This window comes from Chrysoperla carnea, chromosome 1, assembly GCF_905475395.1.
Source record: "Chrysoperla carnea chromosome 1, inChrCarn1.1, whole genome shotgun sequence".
Lineage (NCBI taxonomy): Eukaryota > Metazoa > Arthropoda > Insecta > Neuroptera > Chrysopidae > Chrysoperla > Chrysoperla carnea.
The window spans coordinates 23,179,486-23,204,316 of record NC_058337.1 but is presented as its reverse complement, the minus strand read 5'-3'; the positions used below and the strand labels follow the sequence as shown (position 1 = coordinate 23,204,316).

Here is a 24,831-nt window from a genome sequence, read left to right as displayed (position 1 = left end):
CTTTAACAACGTTATACTTCGGCAAAATTGAATAACGCTTTATTTCGGATGTCATTTTTTAGATGGATATCCCACAGAATTTTTAACTACGACATGTGAATGTGATCGTTTGCCTACCATAAACCTATCTATTGATTGGACAATATTCATTTTCGAATTCTAAACATTAGAAACTCGAATTTGACATCGTTTAAAAACTACTAAAATAAGTTGTTAAAACTTACTATGATTTTTCAATTAAACGGATGTGTTATTTCATAAGATTTCTTTTTTGATTTGATCATACACTAAAATCATTTTTTTAGCATTCATTTTTCTGTTTAGAATTAATCCTCGATCAAAAAACGCATACGCCCTCTGCCTTTGATCACAGATCTTAAAATATAATCAATTTTTCTTACCTTCCAACATTTCTAAATGCATTTAATCGTTCAAAACTAGCTTTTCCTTGTCGTGGTGAATAAAAACCACGTTTACCAGGACAATAAAATAATGGACTATTATCTTCTGTATCATCTGAATTTGAATCTTCTTGAATATTTGTTTCCACATTACTTCGAGATGCATTACGTCGTGCGCGTTCCGTTAACGAAAAAACATCTAAATCGAGCAATGCTTCAGAAGCAAGCTCATGATTATGTGCTAATATAAGATCAACAGCTTCTTCTACTTTCAATCGTAAGGAATCCTCAGACGATAATAAAATTAAAATTTGAGCCGGTGATAATTCTAACAGCATACCGGTAATTTTACCAGCAAAACTTTGATGGATTGCATATACTAATGGATATAGACGTTCGCCCAATTGTTGTTGATGTAATGTTAAGTGATCGTTCATATTATTAGACGAAGAAGATGGTCCTGGAGACGGACCTCCACCTCCATTACCACCTGCACCACCACCACTAGAACCACCAGCAACTGCTGCTAACCCCTCAGGTTGTAAAAGTTGCGGAGGTGGAGCATACGCTCTTGCATCGTAACTTAGCTGTCGCCAATGATCACGTGCTCGATTTTGAGGTCGAGCTGAACTACCTCCACCAGACCGTCTAGTTGTAGGCTCACGTCCTCGAGTATGTAATCGTTGTAATACACTATGCATATGAGCATATTTACTACCGACTTGCGCACTTTCTAATGTTGGTAACTTTTCATTTACCAATAATGCTTCAGCAATGGCTGTATAAAAACTACGTGCAACACCAGAACCTTCTCCAGGTTCGTCTTTAAATGTAACTTTTACTCGATTCACAGCTAAAGGTGGTTGCGAACTTGTAGCACGCCGACTATAATTATTATATTGTGTATTTAATTCTTTAAAGGTTTGTAATAGTAATTGTGTTCGATCGCGTTCCATTTTATGTAACGTTAAATCACGTGGTTGTCCGTTACGTAATTTTTCCATATCACGACGGAATTTTGCCTCTTTAACGGGGAATCCTCCTAATTCAGATACAACGGAGCCCGGTTCTAAACCAACATCTTCCATAAATACACGTCCGAATAAATCTAATGATAAACGCCATCGACCAAGTAGTAAGTCATGGGATACGGTTGAACCAATGGCTGGGTGGATTGATTCGACAACTCTATTTGTAGTAGTATTTTCACGTTCAGGTACTGGTGGTGGTGATCTTGAAACAGGGGTGGTTTCAACTGTTACATGCGACGATATTTCTTGATTTTCTAATGTGTCTGCGTTTCTGGTGTCAAATGGTGGAACCATCATTGTTTCGGAATTATCGGAACGCTGTTAAAAAAAAGGAATAAATACAAGAATATTCATAATTTTTAAAGTTAGGGATATCTTCTTATTAATATAACAAAAGAATTAAATAAATATATAATTTCTACGAGCCATAATGTAATTTTTTGATTTTTATAAAATAAATATTAATTTATGTACACTAAATGAACAATGATCTATTTATCATTGCACAAAAATTTGGGCACATAAAACTAATTCCCCATTCATAAAAGATTATGTGTGCAACTCGCGCGGATTGTCTATTAACCCAAGCGGTACAATCCCTCTCTATCTTATCCAGTTTTCAACCCAAGTTTTCATGGTGTTAAGACTAATAAAATATTACAAATGCTTTGATTTAAATCGAACTCAAAACAAAATATAAAGATTTTTTGCGAATTCTCTAATATTTTTTTTTTACTTACCACACTAATATTTGAAGAAGATCCAGCTCGAACTATAACACTTTTAATAGGTGATCGAATCGACGATGAATTATTATCATTTGATGTTGAACCAATTGACATTACCATTGATGATGGTGTTAATGTTGTAGCAGATCCGGTAGCAACATTTGTAACAGTTGTGCTACCACTAGGTGCTATATTTGTTAAATTTTGTTGTGACGAAGATGATGACGATCCTAAATGAATTGGTGGTAAAAGATTAAATGTTGGTAACATTAAATTTGACGATGGAGTATTTGAACAGCTAGTTGAATTGTTGGTATCCTGAAGATTTCGTTTTGTACAGTTGTTGGCAGCAAGTAGACCTGCTTCCACTGCTGCTGCCATACGACGTGGTGATATTATAATTTGTGGACGATTCGTTTGATTACGTCCACTAATTTCACCTATAAATAATATAAAGTGTCAGAAATTTATACATAACGGCTCAAAAAAATTATGTTTATGTACAATATTTCAACGAGTCTCGTTAATCAATGACTTTATAAAGTGATAGACAGGTGAATAGGCTAATTTTTGGATTTTTTGTTGTTTTTCAGGTATGAGGAAAAAATCCTAAACCAAATTCCTCTCTTTGATGAATCGGCATAGATTCTATGTCATAGAATATAGTTAAAATTGTTCTGTGAGTGAAACAAAATAATTATTTGAAAGAAAAGTTGTTAATGTTATATTATTCACGAGCCAGTGGTGAAAGTATAACTGAATATCATTGAATTTCCAACAAATAGATTCCAGGTGAGTAATAGATTGCAATAGATTGCAGTGTTCACTTTCTTAGAAAGTATCCGTGTATGATTTCCTATCGTTTTTAGAGATTTTGATAAGGAAATACAATTTTATTTCTGGAAGACGACTCTCCACAATAAATCAAATTTAATCTTCAGGAATCCATTTTAAATAAAAATAATGTATTTTAAAATCATTACAAACCTGATTGTTGTTCGGATTTTTTAATGATATTTTCGAAATTATTTGCTTCTTTAATTTTACTTGGTCCAGGTTTAGATTCTGTAGCTCCTGATGATGTAGAAGGTACAGGAACTGATTCATTTACAGTCCTTGTAGAAAGGCCTAAATGAATAGGTAATTCTTCCAATGGATTATGTACACCACTGTTTGATCCTGCAAAAAATGTTTGTTTCATATAGTTCCAAGACTATGTTACAAAAAATTATTTATACGAAAATTATGTACATACCACTGCTAGGTATAGTAATTGGTTGCTTAGGAATACCAAATAATTCTTCACGTCGAGCGCTAGGTTGTAAAAGATGTGGTTGATCAGCAAGAGGTAAAGCTTCAGCCATTGGAGTCTCGAATGGATCTGGTGGTGCAGAACCCAAACATAATGTTGATTCAGAACGCTATAAAAGAAAAAATATTACAATAACCATCCAGGTAAACCAAACCTATTTTCCATTTTGGATTTTTGATATATTCACCAACTAGTTGTACTTTGCGGATGTTATTCTTCGAATTTCTTGTTTATAAATATTAAGACCAAAAATAATAATTTCTTAGAAAAGACATTTGTAAAAATCTTTCAGCTACCAAGGTAAAATAGTGAAAAAATTATTTAAAGTATCCAAAAGATATTTAAAATAACTTTTTGTCCTTTCGGATGTTCTTTTCAAAATCGATAATGCAATATTGATTAAATTTAAAAAAAAAAATCAAATTTAAACCTGGAAAAATGGATGTTTTCGTCCTTTTCCTTGTAACAATGATCCAGTAGATAACGATGGCCCTGAAACGCCTACACTAGTTGAATCCTGTTCATCAACAGAATCTGTATCCATAGCAACAGAATGGGCAATTTCTTCTTCAGTTTCGTCATTATCGTTCTCGTCCTAAAAATACAAAAAAGTATGTAAAATGCAAAAAATTATACCTAAAAACTAAAATTAATTTTCAAAACTAAATTCGTGAAAACTGTATTTTTAACCCAAATCAAAAACAAATGATTTTTACGATTTTATTTATATCCAATTTTTTGTTGATTAATAAACTTAAAAAATTGTAAAATAATTCAAAAAATTTGTATTTCAGTTTTTGGATTTTCTAAAGTGAGTAGAACACTAAAGCTATGAAAAATCCAGTTCATTTTACTATTAGATAAATATTTTCTAAGTTATTGTATTGTTTATCGGAATTGGAGACAAAAATCGTTTCTCGATTTTCTTAAGGAGTTTACATTCTTTGGAAAAAATCGAAAAAATTACAAACAACTATGTTTCAAAATTTTATAAAATTCGGTATATATAGTAATTTTGATCCAATAAATACAAAAATTGGATTTTTATGATGAAAAAAAAAAATTTATAAGATAGGCCTAAATTGACTTATTTTGAAGCGTAAAGCAGATGCATGTATTTCTAAAAACGAATGTTAGCTGCAACGGCCATATATATAAGCGTTTCATGTATCTCAAACAGGGTTAGACAGAGTTACTTTAACAATTTGGATAACTTATGATGAAGAAGAAATTTACTATTACTTTTGCATGTATTGGTTCAACTTATTGACCGTCTACTTGAAATCATACTGCGAGCCGGTCTCGCCCTGTTTAGACTACCAACATAATGGTCCAAGAAGTGGTTGCAAAATTTTCAGGGAACCTGTTATGTTGATGAAAAACATCAGGAATAATGGTATTCACGTTTGTAAAGAATAAGCATCTTTCAGTTAAATCGTTCCAGGATTCAATCGTTCAAGGTTAGAATAGGTTCCGATTCTATCTAGGTTAGGATTAAAATTATACTTTGATTCAATCCTTGTTAGAGCAATGTATATTCTCATTATCATGGCAACTATATAAATAAACTAAATCTCGCTCGGAGATTTAAAGCTAAGAAAGATTTAATTTTCAAATCCATATCCCTGGTCTCGGACTTAATTAAAATCGTATTTAGATGTTCATAAACATAATAAACATACCTGATCATTCCATGCTTGTGGCGGTAAACCATCTTGTAATGTCTCTGTGTCAGCTTGGTCGGATGCTGATCTCATATAATAAATCAATGCATCAAACACATACGCAATATGTTTCAATGCAGATACATCTAGAATTGGTAACGAATCCAAATGTTCACCATTGTGTGATCTCATTAAAGATAGGCAATAAGATAAAAATTCACGTCGTGCAGAATGTGCTTCTCCACCTATAAAATTTCTTTTTAGTCTGAAGGCTTTCGTATTATTTGTATGATCCAATAGGTCATGGAACATACCTCCCGACACGTGATGTGTACGGTGAGATCTTGATGTAAGCCCTGATGTTGATGCTGCTGTACCACCAAGTACATTTAATGGTAATGTTGGAGTTCCTAATAAACCAGATGTTGTTGAATTTATTGCGCTTCCACTACCACCTGAATGTAAGGGATGTGCAGGATGAGCTGAATCAGCGGCACTTGTTAATGATACACCAAAACGAAGTTGAGCTTCTGTTGTGTCCATAACAGTTAATAACCAATCCCATGTTGGTTTTAATTGATATTCTAGATACATCTGTACAAGAATCAATCAACAAATTTACAATTAAAAACAAGCAAAGATTATCGGAGCTAATTGTATAAATACACTGCATATGCTTGGATATCAATGTTTGAATTGTTTATAAAATAAGTTCGAAATAAGTTGTTTATAAAATAAGTCCGAGTTGTTTATAAAATAAGTGAATATTACTATCAGAGTTAGTTGTATAGATACTCTTGGTGGACGAGAAAATTTAGCATTTTACCTCTAAATCTTCCGAAGTAAGATGGATCGATTTGTGGTTTTTTGCATTAGATTCTAGAAGGTATTTATAAACTTTGTGAATATTGAAGATTATTGAGAGATAATTTCTCTCGTTTGTGCATTTAAAAAGTCCCACTTTTATAAAATGTACAAATAACATAGTAAATAATGATTAGAAAATTTCTTTTTTAAAGTTCTGCTTTTGATATCAGAATGCCTAAGTCTCCAGGTCCTACGAGGAATTTTGTTAACATCTAATTCGTGTTCAGCGACACCAAACCACCTACCCCCCCTCACCAATTAACCATTTTCAGTCCATTTGGTACATTATTTTTTTTTTTCAATTTTTTTCAACAAACTTACTTCGGAAATTTTAGACGTAAAAACATATTTTGTGTTAAATTTTCTCGTCTATGTATATCAATTTTTGAATTTTGAACTGTGTATAATTATTACAGTTGGCTGACGATAAGATGCAATACAAACTGAAAGAAACAGAATGACGGCGCTAATGACAGACACTGTCAAATAAGAAAGATAAGGACAGAAAGATCTTTCTTACTTCAAGTGGTATACAGCCCAGACTTGATACCAGAGAGTTTTTATTTAATTTGATATATGCTCGAAACTAGCTTTTTTTATAAAAATCGTTTTTGTTATTCACAGTTTTTTTTTATGTTTTACTTTTTTTTTTAAGTACTGACCATTTTCTAATTTAAAGTGTATCTCTTACCAATTATGAATCAGAGTAAGTCATCATAATCAACCTGAAAGATTTAATTCAATCCAATTAAACATTGGACCTTGCATCAAATCAGATATTTTTGATATGTTGTTTGCAATGTAAAGGAAATGTTAAATCCAAGTTTTCACCTTCGGAAAACGAGCGGATCATGCCGAAAAATAAGAAAAACCTCAAAAATTTTGATCTTATTTCAATTGTTGACTATTTGGACCTGGAAAATTTTCGAAAACCGGAGTGTTTACGAAAAAATGTTCCAAACTAAAGTTGTTAATTTTTTTATAAGAAACATTTTTTACATTTAAAGTTTTGTCCTATCTCTCAACGGTTTAAAAGATGAAATTTTGCGAAAATCGTGCAACTTGACGAAATAGGCAAACTTTGAAAATCTGTATCTCCGAAACTATCGGTCCTATAAAAGTCGGTTTTATTGTTGCAAATTTAACTTACTTAAAAATGTATACCACAATTTTTTATGAAAAACCAGTCCTTTCGGTTCAAAATCGGCAAAAACTGAAAAAAGGCCAAAATTTTCGAGATTTTTCTTATTTTTCGGCATGATCTAGTTGTTTGCCAAGGTCGAAAACTTGAATTGAACATTGCAAGAAACATATCAAGAAAACAAAAACACCTGATTTGATGCGAGATTCACCCCCTTTTCATGTATAATTTGACTGAATCACTTAGGTCGAATTCAATAAAATGAAGCAATTTTCTCAACTACATTTATTTTTCGAGTTGCAAGCATATCTCAATTAAAAAAAAAAAACAACACCAAATATACCAGTACTAAAATAATTATTAAGATTGGGAAAGTTGTTTTTCTCAAATGAACATTTATCGCTATCTCTTGATTTTTGGGTTATCATATAAACGGATGGACGGACACACAGGTACACCTAATTAGCTAAAGAAAAGATATCATCAAACAATATTGGTAACTGATTTGTTAAAAAAACCTAAAACTTATAAAACTAAAAGTAGCCTTTTATAAAATACAGCATATGAAATAAAGTCCCAATAATTATTGCTCGATAAATATATCCTTTTTAAGGCTTTAACTACAATAGTTCCTCTAACTCATTAGCTATGAGCAATAATTATTTTAAATGATCTTACAAAGTAAGATCGCTATAATCTGTTCTACTTCGAGTCTCAATCTAGTGTTAAGGTTTTTTATTTACACCAAATAAATTCATTAATAGGTAAATCAGTCTTCATGAAATAATTAAAAATTTTCATTCCAATCATAACTAAAAATCACGGGATCATCTGGCTAAAATGTGTAAATTCAGCTTTATGAAAAATTATTATGTTTATGCGACGATGAAATTTGTATAAACAAATTTAAAGTCAATACTTACCTGAAGATTAATCGATTCTTGTTCAGAAATTTCTAAAGTAATTGGTAATGATGGCGCCAAAGTTGTATAATGTTGAAGCATTGTTAAAAGATCAGCAATTTGTCGTATTACAATACCAAAAGCACGCGCAAGACAGCTTGCCGTTGTTGCCATTGTTACAGGTTCAGCACTAGCTGCTACAGCAGTTGTGTTTGCAGATGTTGATCGTCTTAACGAACTGGGATCAATGAAAACTAAATTGGATCCACCAGCAATACGAACTCCAGCCGCACGGGATGCTTCACGTCGGAATGCCCATTGCATACCTTGCGGTGCTAAGTTATTTCTATGTCCTTGTGCTAGAGTACTAATAAACAAAAATAATTTATTATTTTAAGAAAATTAAAACGCTTATATTTAGAAATAGCAAATAGATCTCTTAGTTTAGTTTTTAGTACTTACTTGACTCTTCGTTCTAATTGCTCATCAGCTAATGCAACGGCATCTTCGGCATCTTGTTCGTCGGTTTCAGCTGCGTCGCTCTCTTCATCTTCTTGTTGGCTTGATTCACCTGATTCGTCTTCTGGGAATAACAGAAGTGATGCTATGCCTGTTATTATAAATAAAAATTTTTTATGAACCATAGACTTAATACACAGAAGGGCGTCACTAAAATAATCACACTTTTAAAATCTAAATTCACGCCCCTTGTCAACTTGACTTTGATTATATTTAAAATTGTATACCTTTTTTTAGTATATTATTTTTCATACTTCATTTCTGATTCATCATGCTAAAGGCTTTTTATATATAATAAATAAAAAATTCTATATTTTTAGTTATTGAATTAAGAAAAAACAACCCGCTCTTTAAAAGGGTTTATTAACTATCCAAATTATCAAAAATTAATCTCCAGAAGTAATAGTTAAAATTTTACTTTTCTACTATTTTCTGTAGTAAATAGTTTGAAAACTTGTAGATTAAATAATGAAAGTTGTTCAAAAATCGGAAACTGAAATAACCGTTTAATCGTTAAAATAGTAATAAAATGTAGCCATCCTATCCACTCAACGCTAGTATTGTTTTTAGAACATTTCGGAACTTTTCAAAAATTATTATTTCAAGTGTTTTAAATAAAAGTATAATAAGAATTCAAAAACACTACTTAATATTCATATCCAATATGACCTTGAAAAGAAAGTAACATTTTTTATGCGAAACATTCACCATTATTCACCATATATTTTCCAAAGTATACATTCTGATTCCCCAGATTTTATAAGCAATCGTTAATTAAAATTATTTTACCTTTTTAATTAAATCTAATTAGATTTAAACTCAACATTTTATTGTCAAGTTGATTTTCATTTATAGTAATTTTTAATAAAAACATTAAAATTATTAAGTCTATAGTATTTTAAGTGTTGCAAACTATACCTGTATCAGAACCAGCTGTAGCACCAGTTTGTACACTACGTTGAGCTGATACTGTCTCTTGATTGCTATGATTATCGTCACTATCTGATTCAGTTTCTGCTAATAAATCTAATTCAGGATCACTATCTTCAGCTGGTGGATTATTACTTAATGGATCGCCAGAAGGACCACCTGGTACTTCATTACTTTCAGTTATTGAATCTTGACGACCAACACGTTGTTGATCACCGATATTGTCTTCTTGTTCTGATACATTATCGTCATCATTATCGACGGCCATATCTAAAATTTAAAAGCATTTTAGTTGACACACACAACATTTCGTTATTTGATACACCATCATATCTAGATTTCACGCATCTGATACTGTGTTCGGCTGCTAACACAATCCCATCAACAAATTATATATGTACTTCGTAGTTAATTCGAGTTTACATCGTGTAGGTGATGTAAACAACCAAACACAGTAGATGGTTACATCTATAAACCTCAATATTTTTATAATAACGAAAAGATTGAACAAATACTCCTTAAAAATATTAAAAAGGCATACTATGCATTCATGAAGGGCTAAGAAAATCGCATTGTATTTCAGAGTATAAATATCCCGAAATTTTAAATGAAAAATACCTAAACACTCCGCTGTTAAATACTATAACAAAACGAGAGTAAAACTATTAAAAATCGTTAAATAAAAATTAACCTACTTTCGGCATCATTAGTGTCTTCCAATAAGGGTTGTGCATTATCAGCACGTGATCGGACTGATTCTGTAGCTAATTGTGGTCTATTATCACCCCGCGAAGCTATGCTAACATTCATGTCACTACCAACATTACGAATTGAACTTGGTGCCATTGGTTCAACACAGAATAATTCTTCGGAACCCTAAAAAAATAATAAAATTTTATCGTAAAACCATTCAAAATAATTTAAAAATATAAAATTCTTACATTGATAACATCAACAGTGTTCGCAGCTAATGTAAATGGTGCTGTCGGCCTGGCTACACCCAATCGTACGGGTGCAATCAGTGAATCAGCAGTTTCACATAATTCTTCGACAGATAATCGTATCAATGCACGGAATACTCGTCGACATTTTGTTAATGGTTGCGAACTTGCACTAAAACTTTTACGTTTTGTTGTATTTGGTGCCATTTCAATACTAAAAATAACAAAAATTCGTGCAACAGAACGTACAAAACGACGTGCAACTAATTGGGCATCTGCTGATCGGCCTGGTGTATGATCGTCCAATATTTCACGAATTAATGTTGTTAATAATGCATCCAACATCTAAAAAATATTTAAAATAAAAATTAAACGTTTTTTTTAAATTCAAATTGAATCGATTTTCACAAAAGCATAATCCTCGATTTTATCTAGATTCATATAGTTCACAACATAGTATATACAGAGGTTCATATAGTTCACAACATAGTATATACTTTTAAGATAATATAAATTTTTCCTCAAATTTTACTGAACCGATTTCAAACTTTGAGACATATTGGAATATTCTAACTAATAAATAGAGGAATAGAGAATAAAAAGTCCTAATTCCTTTGACCTGTAAAATTAAGAAATCTCATCCAAGTTGTAATGTAAACTGAGTTTTTTTTTTTGTGAATAAAAATGGAATAGACTTGTAAAGGAACATTTTCAAGTTATAAATCGCTTGTGCAATCTTTCACGTATTTTGTCTTCAATGTTCTTTCTTTTAGAAAAAGTTTTAAAAGTCACAAAACGCAAAAAACGAAATGTCACTCAATTTCTTACGGCTCACAGTCTACATGGACTACAAAATTCACGATAAATATGTAGTAGTCCAGTAAATATGTATGAAAATATGGGGTTGCTGTGCAAAAGGTCGGGTAGTTTTGATTTTTGGATATGTTGTTAGTGTTGAGCCCATGACTTTAAATCCAAGTTTTCCACCTCGGGGTGCCAAGGCGCGCCGCGGGGCGCGCCACTTTTTAATGAAATATCGAAAATTTGATAATTCCTAAGTGAAATCTCGCGAACGGTTTATTTTACAGAAAATATTATTTTAATAAATTAAAGGGTAATAAATTTGTGACAGTTTAAGCCCAACACCAGGTTTGTAGCGTAAATAATGGCTGAATTATAGATCTTCAAAATAAATTAACTAAGATAATTGGGATCAATGATATAGGTTGGTAAACCTGCATTATTAATTGATCAGCTGAGTGTTAGTAGTTTAGTAAAAACAAATTAATTCTATTGTCATGTTATTGTCAGATTTAATTTAATCGACGAAAAAATTTATATTTATCCCATGAGATAATCTTCAATGAAAGCACATGTCCAGTAAAATCTCAAGAAGAATTTTTAGCTAATGAAAGCAACAAAGTGCGTTTCATTGAGCTCTTGAAAACATTTCTGCAAGAAGCAAATGTAACAGTAAAGCAAACAGAAGAAGATGCAGATGTACTAATTGCTGACACTGCTATTTCTGTTACATCTCAGTATGACAATATTTTCGTGATTGGTGAAGACATTGATCTTTTAGTTCTCATAACGGGGTTAGCTTCAAAGAAAGAGAATCTGTACTTCCGAAAATGTGGAAGAGGGAATACGCCTGATGTGTTATATTCCACAACATCATTTAAACACCAATTCAGTGGAATAATTTTGTTCATTCACCCATGGGAAGAAAAAATTTTGCTCTCTTATAGAAAAAACCCAACACCTGGAAGAAAAAATTCAAGTGTTCTTCGACCCTGATTCTACCAAAGACCAAGTTGCCAAGGCAGGTGAAACCTTTTTAATACATTTATATGGAGGTAATCTCAGGGAGCCTGAACGTGATCTCAATCACTTGCGCTACACGCTCTTTACAAAATCAGCAATGAAAGCACGTTTCAGTCTAGAACGTTTACCCCCAACCGTAGATGCAGCACGATTTCACGCATTAAGATCTTACCTTCAGATACAGAAGTGGCTAGGTCAAGAGAAAAACCCTCTTGAATGGGGCTGGGTATCTACCAGATTTGGGCTCTCTCCCCTCAAAATGGACAGAGATGCAGCTCCTGAATCCCTTCTTAAAATGATATCTTGCAATTGTAAGACGAAGACGACATGCTGGCGTCAATAAATAACTCTAAACATGAAGATATAGGAGAGTTAAATTTTCCACTGGATGAAGAGAACAAGGAGCATCAGGCAGAGCTTGAGCATTTCCATCCTGGCCCATCAAAAATGCGAAAACTTTAAATAGATACTGTTATCGTTATTTGTAACAAATACTTCCAAAGTGTACTGTATTGTTTTAACTAAATAGGACATTCATTGATAAAAAAATGTTAATATATAACTCCTACAAACACACTTTTCATTCTTTCTTTCATAATTTTATTAATACTTTCTTTTATTCTTTTATAGCAAATAAACTAACATACACAATTAATTTATACGGCGTTTGATTTAAACAATTATATTGTGGAAATATATTTAAAAAATCACGATTTTCACAAATCTTTGAAAAATTGGTTTATTTTGAAGGTTTGTATTTCAGCCATTATTTACGCTACAAACCTGGTGTTGGGCTTAAACTGTCACAAATTTATTACCCTTTAATTTATTAAAATAATATTTTCTGTAAAATAAACCGTTCGCGAGATTTCACTTAGGAATGGTCAAATTTTCGATATTTCATTAAAAAGTGGCGCGCCCCGCGGCGCGCCTTGGCACCCCGAGGTGGAAAACTTGGATTTTAAGTCATGGGCCTAACACTAACAACATAGGAAAAAATCAAAACTACCCGACCTTTTGCATACCACAATGTATTATTTTACTGGATTATAGTGTTTAGTAATAAAAGTATTAATAGATCATTTTAAAAAAATATTATTTTAAAATAATATAAAATAATATTAATATACCACTAACAAAATAAGATAAAATAATTGAGCTCCAGAGCTAGTTGTTAGACATCTTTTACAGTTGAAGAGCACTATTGCAGTAGATGTTTCTTTAAAATGATCAACCTTAAGCCCAATACACTTTGAGAGAATGGGTTTGCGTTTCTAACTTAAACACGCTCCCGTGTACTCTTAAGATATAATCTTAATAACTTACCTCTAAATTACATTTGACAAGTAAACAATGCGTAAACTTGTCAAGTAGCGTTGTACCAGATTGAGCTTTTAAATACGGTTGGGAATTACGTAATGGATCATCTTCATTTACACCAGACATAATCATACTGCGTACGGCACGCCAATCATTCAGTAAACGTTCTAATGCACGCCTACTGAATCTAGGTGGTTCCAAATCATGTTCCGGCATTTCAGAATCGACTTGATGGACAACAACTTATTAATAGAAATTTGTAATGTAAATTAACAAAATTTATATGTTTATTTTAGGAATAGTTCAGTAAACCAAGAAAAATAAATAAATAATAGTCTCGAGCCAAGTACAAACAAATTATTAGTCATGTGTGAGGCTGGAGTCCAAACGTTAAAAGTGATGTCACCTTCAACGCAGGTTGATTTTTATAACGTGAGACGATCGATCATTATATTTGAGCCGATCTCAAACCACGTTAAGTGGAAGAGCACACAAAAAGTTTTTAATTTAACGAAATTTAATAATTCTAGTTTACTAAACCATAATCTTTAATTGTTATAAACAACAAAAATATTTTCAATATTATCAAAACTCAAGAAAAATAATATATATACTTACTATCTGAATTTGGTGTTTTTCTAGAACTTGCTGATGCTGTTCGTGGTCTACCGGCACGATATTGCCGTTGTTCAACGGTTTGTCGACCAACCGTTTGAACTAAAAATAGTAAAATATTTTCACCACGAGAATTTGGTAATGTTACTAAATCGGTATCAGAAATAATTCGGCATAATAATTCAAATCTTGCTGCTTGATTTCCCATAATTAAAGCTTTGCATTTACATTTCTCCCAACAATCACAGTACGCTGTTGGTGATGTCTTTTTTAATTTACAGTCATGACCTCGATGGCATACACGCGCACACTCCGTGCAACAGCAGAATGATCCAGTTAAACCACATGTGCGGCATTCAAATATATCCTGAAATTATAATAAAAAAATTTATTATTGCCATTTTATATAAATCACTAAATCTTATTTTTATAAAATCAATCAATTTTATAGATATCAACCAAATTATAAAATCAACCAATTAATTTGCGAAAGGGATGACCACAAAATTTCTATCAGAAAACAAAAAAATATGTTGTTATAGAAGAAAATAAGCCTTCTGATAGCAATTTTGTCAAATTTAACATTGGGCTTCCGTAGATTAATTGGATTATATGGGCATTTAAAGGTTGACAATTCTGAAGTCAAAACTGAAATAATAGATTTACCTGATTAATATGTTCCGGACCAGTCCAAGTAAAACTACAAGTGTCGTTACTACAAAGAACATGTAATGGTGAATGATCAGGTTGTGACCCAGTAGGAAAAATCATTTCTGTGCGAGATCCACCAATTCCAGCAACTCTTTGTATGCAATCGTGTAAAGTCAAAGCTGCAGGATAGCTTCGTGATCCAACAGCTAACATAAACGGTGTTTGTCCTTGAGCATCCCTAAAAAAGTTAATAGAATTAAAATAGCCAATAAAAACAAAAATTTCGAGTTAACTAACTTTGCACTAAGCATTTCTCGGAGATATGGTGCCAAAACAGGTGAATCACACATTAGCTTTAATGCAGCCATAGCATTTTGCCGGCGTTCAGTGGGATCTGTTACAATAACTGGAGTTGATGGCATATGTGATGAAGTTGATGTACCTGGTGTACCTTTTCCTAATCCCATTAAACTGTCTTCATCGCCTGATGTTGGATCAAAATTTTCTGGTGGCCAACTTAATGTTGGTATTGGTTCTTCAGGTAAATTTGATGGTGCATTATCACCTATTTTATATAAATTCAAATTAATAAAATTAAACAAAAGTACAAACTAATCATACAAATTTCATTTTTGGAGAACATACTTGACGAGCGATTTGCTACAACGTCTTGCGCGGCGCGTCTCATCATTTCACGTAGCGATACAGATCTTGATCCTAGAGCATTAGTTATGACATTCATACATTCTAGACCGGCGCTATTAGCTGTTTCTGTGTACAAAGAAATTGTGACGAAATTTTTTTTTAAATTCATACAGACTGATTGATTTAGGAAAATTTTATTTTTAAAGAAACGTTTATTTCCTCGAATTTTATTACTTAATGTTTTTTTTTTAATTTTTTTTATTTTGTATAATGTTTTAAACTTATCCTGTATCTCGATTTTAAATATTTAAATTGTACTTATAAAAACTAAATTATAAATTTTTTTAAACAACTTTCCTTTAAAAGCTATTAGCAAATATTAACTCTGGAAACAATCAATATATACAAACCTAGGAAATTATTTTAATCGATTTTAAACATGAATGTTTTAGTACAATGTTTTATAATATTTAAGGATGTTTAGCGATTCAAATTCAGAAAATTTCTGAATCTTCTGAATCTCAAGTCGAATGATTTTTAACACGCTTATATTAGCTTCACCTGTATGTATGTATGTTTGTATGCAACTCTCTAATAGCATACCCATGCATGGGACATCATCAGTTATATACATTTATTATACTACCGATAACCATACTATACATATATACTTAGAACAAGGTTAACTTTACTTTAGGTTAATGAAAAAATTTTGAATCTAGTTTTTTTCCTGGAGTTTGCAGTTGAATTTACATTTAATTAATTCGTAATTTTTAATTTTCTCTAAGGATTAGAACTGGCAAAAACATCGAGAAATTCGTCGTAGAAAGCAGGGATGATGAGTAAAATGTAAAGAGTTGGGTATTGATTAAAATCCTGGGCAAGAACCGAGTTCGATGGTAAATATTTGTGGAAGCTCGTACAACAGTTCAAATCTCACGAGTCGATTAGTTTGAAGTTTTTTTTTTTTTAATAGGCTGGATTGTTAAATTACAGTTCCTTTAATAAAATCCTTTATGTTTTACGTCCACAGAAGCAAATTTCACACAGTTTGAAGGACTTTTTGCAATCAATTAGAATTTTACTGTTTCAAGTAATTTTCTCACAAAATTGGTCGCGAAGCGGAATGTGTAGTTCAGTTCAAGCAATTCAGTTCGCGGTATGCCTGGGAAGCGGGTTCGATTCCCGCCGTCACAACAAAAATTAATTTAATTAATAGTTGTTATAGACTGGAGTAGTACAAGGTATATGCATGAAGGAGGTGCATTCAGCCTCTCAAAATAATTGAGGAGCTGATAAATGAAATTATCGGTGGAAAAATGGGAAAACACATATATGGTATCACAATGGGTTTTATAGCCTAAGTGTGTCCTTCGTGGACAGCCAATATAATCTAACTTACAGCGTTGTTATATTGTGACAGTTTATAAGCGGTCTGATTCAAACATAAACAATTATATCAGAAAATTGTTGAACATTTTAAATTATTCAAAGACAATTCTTTAGAAATAATTTATAAATCATAAATATAAATATTAATTCCCTTGATAACGCAACCTCAAAGTAAATTTATAATCACATTTTATAACAAAAATAAAACAGAATAATTAATAAATCATAATTAGATATAGTCCGAATAGTAAAGCATAGATGGATCTACGGTTAGCTTGAGTTTTTGACAACGCTGTACTCGAAATCAACTGCCAATCTATCTTTGGTCGGGTAATAAGCAGAGTGTCGCATTTTTGTAATCTCAGGACATTTAAAATTTAAATATTTAATTTCGAGATATACTAATTAGAATAAAATTTGTTTTAATGAATACTAGAATATTTAAAATATGTATAACAATTATTGTGAGCTTCTGAAGGCCATAGTTATTTCATAATTTAAAAAAAACTTTTAAATTCGGCGCCTATCCTTTCTAAATTAAAGAAACTTGCAAGAAAAATATTTAATAAATTTTCGCTCGTTAAACATTCTTCTTACGACAAATATTGAATTTGTTAGAATATAATTGACAACATTGATAACTTGTGTAATAATTAAAGTAAGTGTTATAAATAAAAAAAGTTAAGAACTAAAAATGTTAATATAATGGCATACCATTATCGCCTTCTTTATTTGATGTAGGTGTACACATATTTACACATGCGTGGAAAACATTACGATTTCCATCGCAACGTTCCGCTAATACCAAATCAATATTGGAACTGTTCATTTCTACGATAAAAAAATTTAAAATTATTAAATTATCAAAGATAATGAATGAAAAGTATTTAAAATAAATTTTTAATCTGTCCTATCCCACTTTCTCCATCCCATGTACACAACTTATAATACAAAAATTAAACTAGGCATTGGAAACGGATTACAAATTGATTTTAATTTAACAATTACGTATTCAAAACAAATAAAATTTATATTCACTTACTTGATTCAATTTCTAATTGTGTTAAAACTTGCCGAACTCCTTCTAAATCACACCGTAATACACGAGAAATCAATATTTGATTTTCTAATGCGAGTACGACTAATGCAGCTCGATTTTTTAAATGATTACTAGAACTGTTTGTTGATAAGGATAGAGTACCGGCTCCTAAACATCGAACAGGAGGCAAGTCTAACCATTGTGGTTCACGTACAGCATCTGTACAATCTTTTGCTAGTGGATAAATTGTGCTGTTTCCGTCACGTAATATTAATACACTTTCCGAACACTAAAAAACAATTAATATATTTATTAATAATTTAGTCAAAATGAATGAACTTTGGTAAAATTTTACAGCAACTCTTGACATTAGCACAGAGAATATATCTATTAATGTTTTATGCTTTCAGTCAAAGTTCAGATTAAAAATTTTTGAAAGAGAAATGTTTGACTTAAATGTCGATTATTCCATAACATTTAACTAGAACAGAATGGGATATTTTTTTCCAGGAATTAATTTGGTAAACTTATTTGTGTTTGGAAAAAAAGAAATTTTTAAGGATGTTCAACTTTGTATGATTTTGGATATTGCTTAATGCAATAAGAGCTGCTTAAAAACTTCTTTCAATTTTGTTAAGATTTTGGTGTTTTTTAACATAATAATTGTTAGATTAGTAATGAAATTGCCTTTTTACCTCTCCAGCACTAGTTAATGTAATGTCTTGCGGATAAAGTCCCATAAAAGCAGTTGTATCACTTGGGAATGGACTATCTTGTTCAACCCGTCCAGAACTTAAGTTATACACCACGTAGCTGAGTCGTGTATTTGGAAGGACACCTTGTCGGACCACAGCGTGTACACCTTGAGCATCTACTGCTAATGCAAGTATTTGTACTCCAGGTAATGATTCACCAACTAATGGTACTCGCCTTGGTGTACGTTGGACACAATCGGGTATTCTTGACGTCACATTCGGTTTAACAACCTATTTATGAAAATAATAAAATATTTTAATTTTTTACTGTAGACTTCGAACTTAAAATTTTGAAGAAATTAATAACAAGGTCAAAAAAATTTCAGATAAGTTGGATTTAGAACATATCATAAACTTAAGCACAAAGTACATGTTGCACTTTGTGTTTAAGTTTATGATATCATCTAAATACAAGTTATCTGAAATTCAAACGATAACAATGGCTTTCGGTCAAATGTCGCCATTTATGCCTGAAACGATAATGGTAATGAATCGATTTCTGTCAAAATATCAGATGAAGTTACCCAACATTCCCATAGTATCTCTAGGTTTTCTCAATTTTTTGGAGTTTCCGGTTTTGAGTTATAGAAACCGCAAGTGTTCAAAAATGCAATTTTTTTAAATAATTTTTCTGTGAAGTGAAAATTACTTTCGAGCGTACGTGTGTGGTTATGTATTTCATAAACAGAGATACTGTGAGACTGTTGGCTGATCTCATCGGAAACTTTGGTAGAAATCGATTCATTCCTGTTATCGCATAATATAAATTATACAATTGCATTTGATATAGCACCTCTTGAAATTTAATGAAAATCGGGTACTTTAACATGGAATATCTAGAAAACAGTACATTGGCAAGATATGTGCCCATTGAAACAATTGTTAAGAATGACAATAATAATATTTTCCCAAATTTGGCTACATTTGACCGAAAGCTATTTTCCATATGAGAGTTCGTTTCGAGATCGTTTCTTGTTTCTCAGGAAAGTTAAGTGTTTAATTTCTCTGGACTATGTAGGCTAAAGAAAAATTCTTACTTGTAAATCATCTTTTCGCATCAAGCGACAATCTTGAAGCAATGACGCAGTATCATCCACCGTTGCTTCTTTTGTATCACGCGTGGCATTTGTTGATGAAAAACGTACAGCAGCATAAGCACCGTCTACTTTTAGAACACGACCTGCTGGTGTACTACACGCGTCTTCAACAAAAACGACATCACGTAATGACCACTCCTCTTCGTCACGACGGCTTGTTGAATCTGATGTGTTATTTCCATTTGATGATTCAGAGGTGGTACAAATTCTTTTTCTCTCTACAAAATCGGATAATAGATTTATTAGTATTAAATTTAATTACTTTAAGATTTGATAATCATACTTGATGTAATTAAGGTAATTCCAGTATCACTACAAGTACTCGAAGCTGGCGATGGTGGTGGAGGCATATCAATTCGATCAGCTGATTCTTTATGTGAATTGCTTTTGCCGCTAGTACTAGCCAAAGAGCTGTTTCCAGAACTGGATGCAATTGCCGTAGCGGAACCTGTATAAATAATATCAATTTTATGAGCTTATGTCAATAAAAACAATAGTTATTTCTTTAAATATCCTGCTGTTACATACAAAAATATTTTAAATTAAATTTCAATAATAAAAAATTCTTTGTTTTTAAACAGTGGATTTTTTTATTAGAACTATTATACCCTCTACTATTTGGAAAATTTTATGCTTCTATAATTTTGTGACTTAACTTATTTCACCCAGACAATTTTTTAGCTCTAGAGAAAACGTAATTTTAAAATTTGGAGAGATATCGGGCAGACAGGCGGTCTTGCAAATAGATGGATTTATAAAAATGGACTAATTATATCACTTGATAGGGACCATTTTTGGTCAGAACACGATTTTCCAAATTGAAACATTCCGTATAGTTCTTATTTGGTAACACGAAAAATTATAATGGGGAACATATCGGGATTTTTCTGATAAAAAGGCATTTTGCGTAAGAGACTTAGCTTATACTATTCCTTGATACATATATATATTTTACAGAGTATAAAAGTAGATGAAAATTTACGTACTTGCAACATTTGCTATAGTTGTATCTTTTTTAGTATCCAAATTTGAGTTAGCACTTTGCATACCAGGTGCCGATATCAATTTAAATCGACAAATATCAGATAAATTCCAAGCCGCATTCTGTAACTGTCCTACTTTTGGTACACCACCATTAACCGTAAATCCAATTGCACCTGGTTGATACATTGGACTATTTTTCATACACACTTGTGACCCAGTGACTATTTCTGGTGTTGAAGTTGGTCTATGTTTACGGCATTTTGCTCGATATTTATCCCATAAACGCTTCCGTTGTGAAAATGGTAGTACACCCCACCAATATAAAGCTCCACTTTCTAATCTTGCAACTGTATACAATGAGCACGTATGTAATGATATTATACGGTCTGTTTGAAATTCTGTATATTGTTGAGCGCCATGTTCAAGTTTTGCTGCTGCTGGGAATAGTAGTTCATCTAGCCATGTGGCAACTTTACCAGATTTTGTAAGAACAGAACACCGCACTGAACTTGCTGATACATGCACTACTTTCTCGTTTAGTAAGTTTAATTGGATTGTTTTCGGGTGATGAACATTTGGATTCTGTACAAAATAAGATGAATAGTAAAATAAAATTTGACAAAAAAAATTTAAAAAATTTCCGACGAAGCTTGATGAAACGATGAAGAACTGTGGCAGTTTATAAGCGCGTTCATTTAAACATAAATAATTATATCAGGCAAATTTTTAATCGATTAAAATATACAAAAAAACGTATTTTGCACAAACAAGATAGATATAATCAGTAAATAAATGTTAGAATAAATTTTATCTTTTATTAATTTCTTTAATGCATTCTATAATTAAATTGTTAAAAATTTAATTACAAAATTAACAATATTTTAATCACTAATTTCTTTCATTTTTATATTATTCTGGAAATATCTAATAAAACATAGATGGAACTACGATAAGATTCAGTATCTGACAACGTTGTACTCAAAATCGACTACCTGACTTTGGTCGTCAACAAGCAGAGTGCTGTATTTTTGACGTTCTAGGGCATTTAAGAGAGAGGAGCATATATCGGCTGTACCTCTCGCTCGTTACTACGACGCGATTGGCTCTTCACGTGAAAAAATCAAAATTTTACACGACATTAAAGTAACACAAAGAGCAATAAATGTGATCAAATCGCGAAAAGGGTCTCCCCTAACGATCGTGGATTTTCTCTTAAAATTCAGTGTTTGAGAAATGTGTGAAAAATCCTAAACTACCCCACCCTCTTTTTGGTTCAAATTACGGCAATTCATCCACAAAAATCCAACTTCGTCGGAATTTTTTTAAATCTATCTTGGACCACTTTTATATTGTATCATAAACATATTCAAACTTACATCTGGATGACGATAAGGTTCGAGATCCGACCAACGCCACTGATGAATTTGTCCAGTCGATGACAATGCAATAAGTTCACTGTGTAAAGCTCCAATACTAACAAATCTTAATGATGAATCAGGCCAGAATTCTAAATCATCAGATACCCATAAAGGACTTGCAGATAATTCCTTTTTCTTAGTTTCTAGAACAAAAGAATAAAATTACAATGAATAAAAAATATTTTTCTATCCTATTTTCTATTCTTATTTGTTCTATATCCTTACCTGGATCTTTTTCCCAACTACTTTCACGCAATGCAGATTCTAACCATCGTCTTGGTCCAAAATATTGTCGTTCACGCCAACGACTAAAACTATCGCGATCACGATCTGGACCAGAATTTGAATTACCTCCAGGTGGACCACGTGTATCGCGTTCTGCAGCACTGGATCGTTGTCTACCACTACTTGCACGACTGCGTAGCACACTTTTGTTAGCCACAGCAATTAGTTTATTTTATAAGCAATATAATAAATGTTTAACTTAAAATTATTTTAACCAAATTGGAAAATAAAAATTTAGAAATTATATTTAGTTAATGAAAATTTAAAATAAAAAAAAACTGAAATAAATTATTTATGAAGAAAAAAGAGGCGCAATATTTAAAATACAACAAAAACAATTAAGGGTATCTTACTTCCTAATACTGGAATATCCAAACATGTCTTCTGAAAACATTGCATCTGCATCTATGATTACAGAATGATCAGCATGGAAACCACCATCGAGTAATGAAATTAAATCTTCTGGTACATAGCTGTCAGCACCATCATCTCCTTCCTCACCTTCTTCGTCATCACGAGATAATAAATTATTAACAGCAAGATTCACATCGAGATTAGTGCGCTAAATTTACAAAAAAAAAGTAAAATAAGTAAACGTAAAAAATAAACCAACTCCAGGGCAATACAACGTCGCGAGCAAAGATAATAATATTTCTGATGCGAATTCTCTCCTGAACTCATGCATTTACTTAAATAATTCATCTCCTCCAAACATGAAATTGCTAAAAATTAGGAATCAATAGTGGACGGCCTTTAATTATTAGAAAGCAACCCCTTCAAAAGTTTTTGCTTTTGTCAAATATCGACATATGAGGAATATATTAAGTTGAAGAGTTCGATCTGTTAAAACCCTTTAATGTCAGTTTTCAGTTTCTTGTGATTGCCTACGTGATGATGTAGACTATGCTATATTGAGGAAATTAAGACCGAAAAAACAGTCTGATTCAGAAAAAAATGAATTTTCGGTAAAAACCCGTACTTTTTTCTTTCAAGCGCTTATATATCGAAAACAGTGAAGTTTGATAAAAAATGTCAAGAGTCAATTCTACGCGATAAATATTCACAAAATAAATTTAAGACGCTGTCGAATACAATCTTTTATGCATTTTTAAAATTATGCATTTGAGTGCATCTTGCCTGAGTAAATTTTGGCATCATCAAATGGTTTTTCAGTAACATTAAAAATCTAGTAGCCATTTTACTTTATTGGCTACCATCTGGAGGACTATGTGTGTTTTGAATTTCTCGATTAGACACTTGCGACACCTGCCATTAAAAATAATCAATATATTCTGCGAGTTAACCAAGGATATATTTATCCATTTAGACGGTTAAAGAAGAAATACTCACTTCATTTACAACTCAAGTAGCGGCTTTAAAATATTTCCAAGTTATTTATAATGAAAATGGCCGTCTGAATCAGGTTTAATTCTCAGTTCAGAATCACTCGTATATTTAAAAAATATATATAAATATGAAAATTTAAAAAAATATATCCGGATCGGAAATATTATATCTTTATTACGTGACATCACTTTTCCCTAGTCAATTAATTTCAATCTACCTGAAGTTCTCTAATTATTAAGTTACGACTTTTTCCTTGAAGCACAACTTGTGCTTGGGATACCAATTCTTCGGGAACATAAGGAGCGGGTACGGAAACCATTTGTCTTGCACTGCTAGAACTTCCAGTACCAATAATAACACCCGGAGCTCGACCCCCTAAAAATAATATAATATTTTATTTTTGTGAAATAAGTCTATATTAAAAAATAAATTTACCTGAACTACTCGAACTTCCTCGAATAGCTGTGCTAGAACGCATTATTCGAGCTCGTCGTGTTAATTGTCGGCTACTACTCCCAGGTTGTTTATTTGATGTTCCCGTATTACCTGATGTACTGGAATTACCATTTCCAACGCCGGAAGGGCCACTTCCACCTCCTCCTCCGCCACTGCCACTACTTTTATTATTATTATCATTGCGACTTAAATCTAATCGCTCAGGAATGACACTAAATTGCATACGGCACACTCGCCCATCATCAAGTAGAAGCGCAATATGAGTTGAGCCTAGAGCTATTGCACGAATACCGACACGAAGTTCAGCCAAAGCAGCAGGTGGAGATGCACCAAGACGATTTAATCGTTCTGACACTTCTTTTAACCTGATTACAAAAAAAAATCATAAAATAATTTTCCTCTCATTTAGATCATTGCTTATAATGATCCAGCAAAGACACCAATACTATTTTCTAATATATGTGTTTCAGAATTTATTTAGCATAATTAGCAATTTTGATACTCAACGCCCCTAGTCTCAATTCTTATTCAATGATAAAGTTAGAAATATATAAATTTAAAATTAGG

The 24,831-nt window shown here is 32.0% G+C and overlaps 1 protein-coding gene across 3 annotated transcripts in view; it reads right to left on the bottom strand.

Moving 5' to 3' along the window:
• The window catches only part of LOC123306017 (E3 ubiquitin-protein ligase UBR5), a 34,409-nt gene that overhangs the window by 4,193 nt on the left and 5,385 nt on the right, over window positions 1–24,831 (bottom strand). The window contains exons 3-30 of one of the 3 annotated variants that reach the window (XM_044887878.1): window positions 24,244–24,629; window positions 24,026–24,183; window positions 22,815–23,023; window positions 22,402–22,604; window positions 22,135–22,319; window positions 20,761–21,340; window positions 20,058–20,222; window positions 19,715–19,992; window positions 18,618–18,908; window positions 17,926–18,211; window positions 17,598–17,714; window positions 15,492–15,617; window positions 15,144–15,411; window positions 14,862–15,084; window positions 14,199–14,562; window positions 13,587–13,822; window positions 10,437–10,781; window positions 10,191–10,371; window positions 9,484–9,765; window positions 8,509–8,656; window positions 8,068–8,413; window positions 5,451–5,730; window positions 5,155–5,381; window positions 3,903–4,067; window positions 3,416–3,581; window positions 3,148–3,339; window positions 2,173–2,600; window positions 402–1,750 (exon numbers count right to left, since the gene is read on the bottom strand). In XM_044887878.1, the coding sequence (XP_044743813.1) occupies window positions 402–1,750; window positions 2,173–2,600; window positions 3,148–3,339; window positions 3,416–3,581; window positions 3,903–4,067; window positions 5,155–5,381; window positions 5,451–5,730; window positions 8,068–8,413; window positions 8,509–8,656; window positions 9,484–9,765; window positions 10,191–10,371; window positions 10,437–10,781; window positions 13,587–13,822; window positions 14,199–14,562; window positions 14,862–15,084; window positions 15,144–15,411; window positions 15,492–15,617; window positions 17,598–17,714; window positions 17,926–18,211; window positions 18,618–18,908; window positions 19,715–19,992; window positions 20,058–20,222; window positions 20,761–21,340; window positions 22,135–22,319; window positions 22,402–22,604; window positions 22,815–23,023; window positions 24,026–24,183; window positions 24,244–24,629 (8,184 nt within the window). The remainder of the gene's footprint in view (window positions 1–401; window positions 1,751–2,172; window positions 2,601–3,147; window positions 3,340–3,415; window positions 3,582–3,902; window positions 4,068–5,154; window positions 5,382–5,450; window positions 5,731–8,067; window positions 8,414–8,508; window positions 8,657–9,483; window positions 9,766–10,190; window positions 10,372–10,436; window positions 10,782–13,586; window positions 13,823–14,198; window positions 14,563–14,861; window positions 15,085–15,143; window positions 15,412–15,491; window positions 15,618–17,597; window positions 17,715–17,925; window positions 18,212–18,617; window positions 18,909–19,714; window positions 19,993–20,057; window positions 20,223–20,760; window positions 21,341–22,134; window positions 22,320–22,401; window positions 22,605–22,814; window positions 23,024–24,025; window positions 24,184–24,243; window positions 24,630–24,831) is intronic. The other 2 variants (XM_044887880.1, XM_044887879.1) reach the window with 2 other exon arrangements.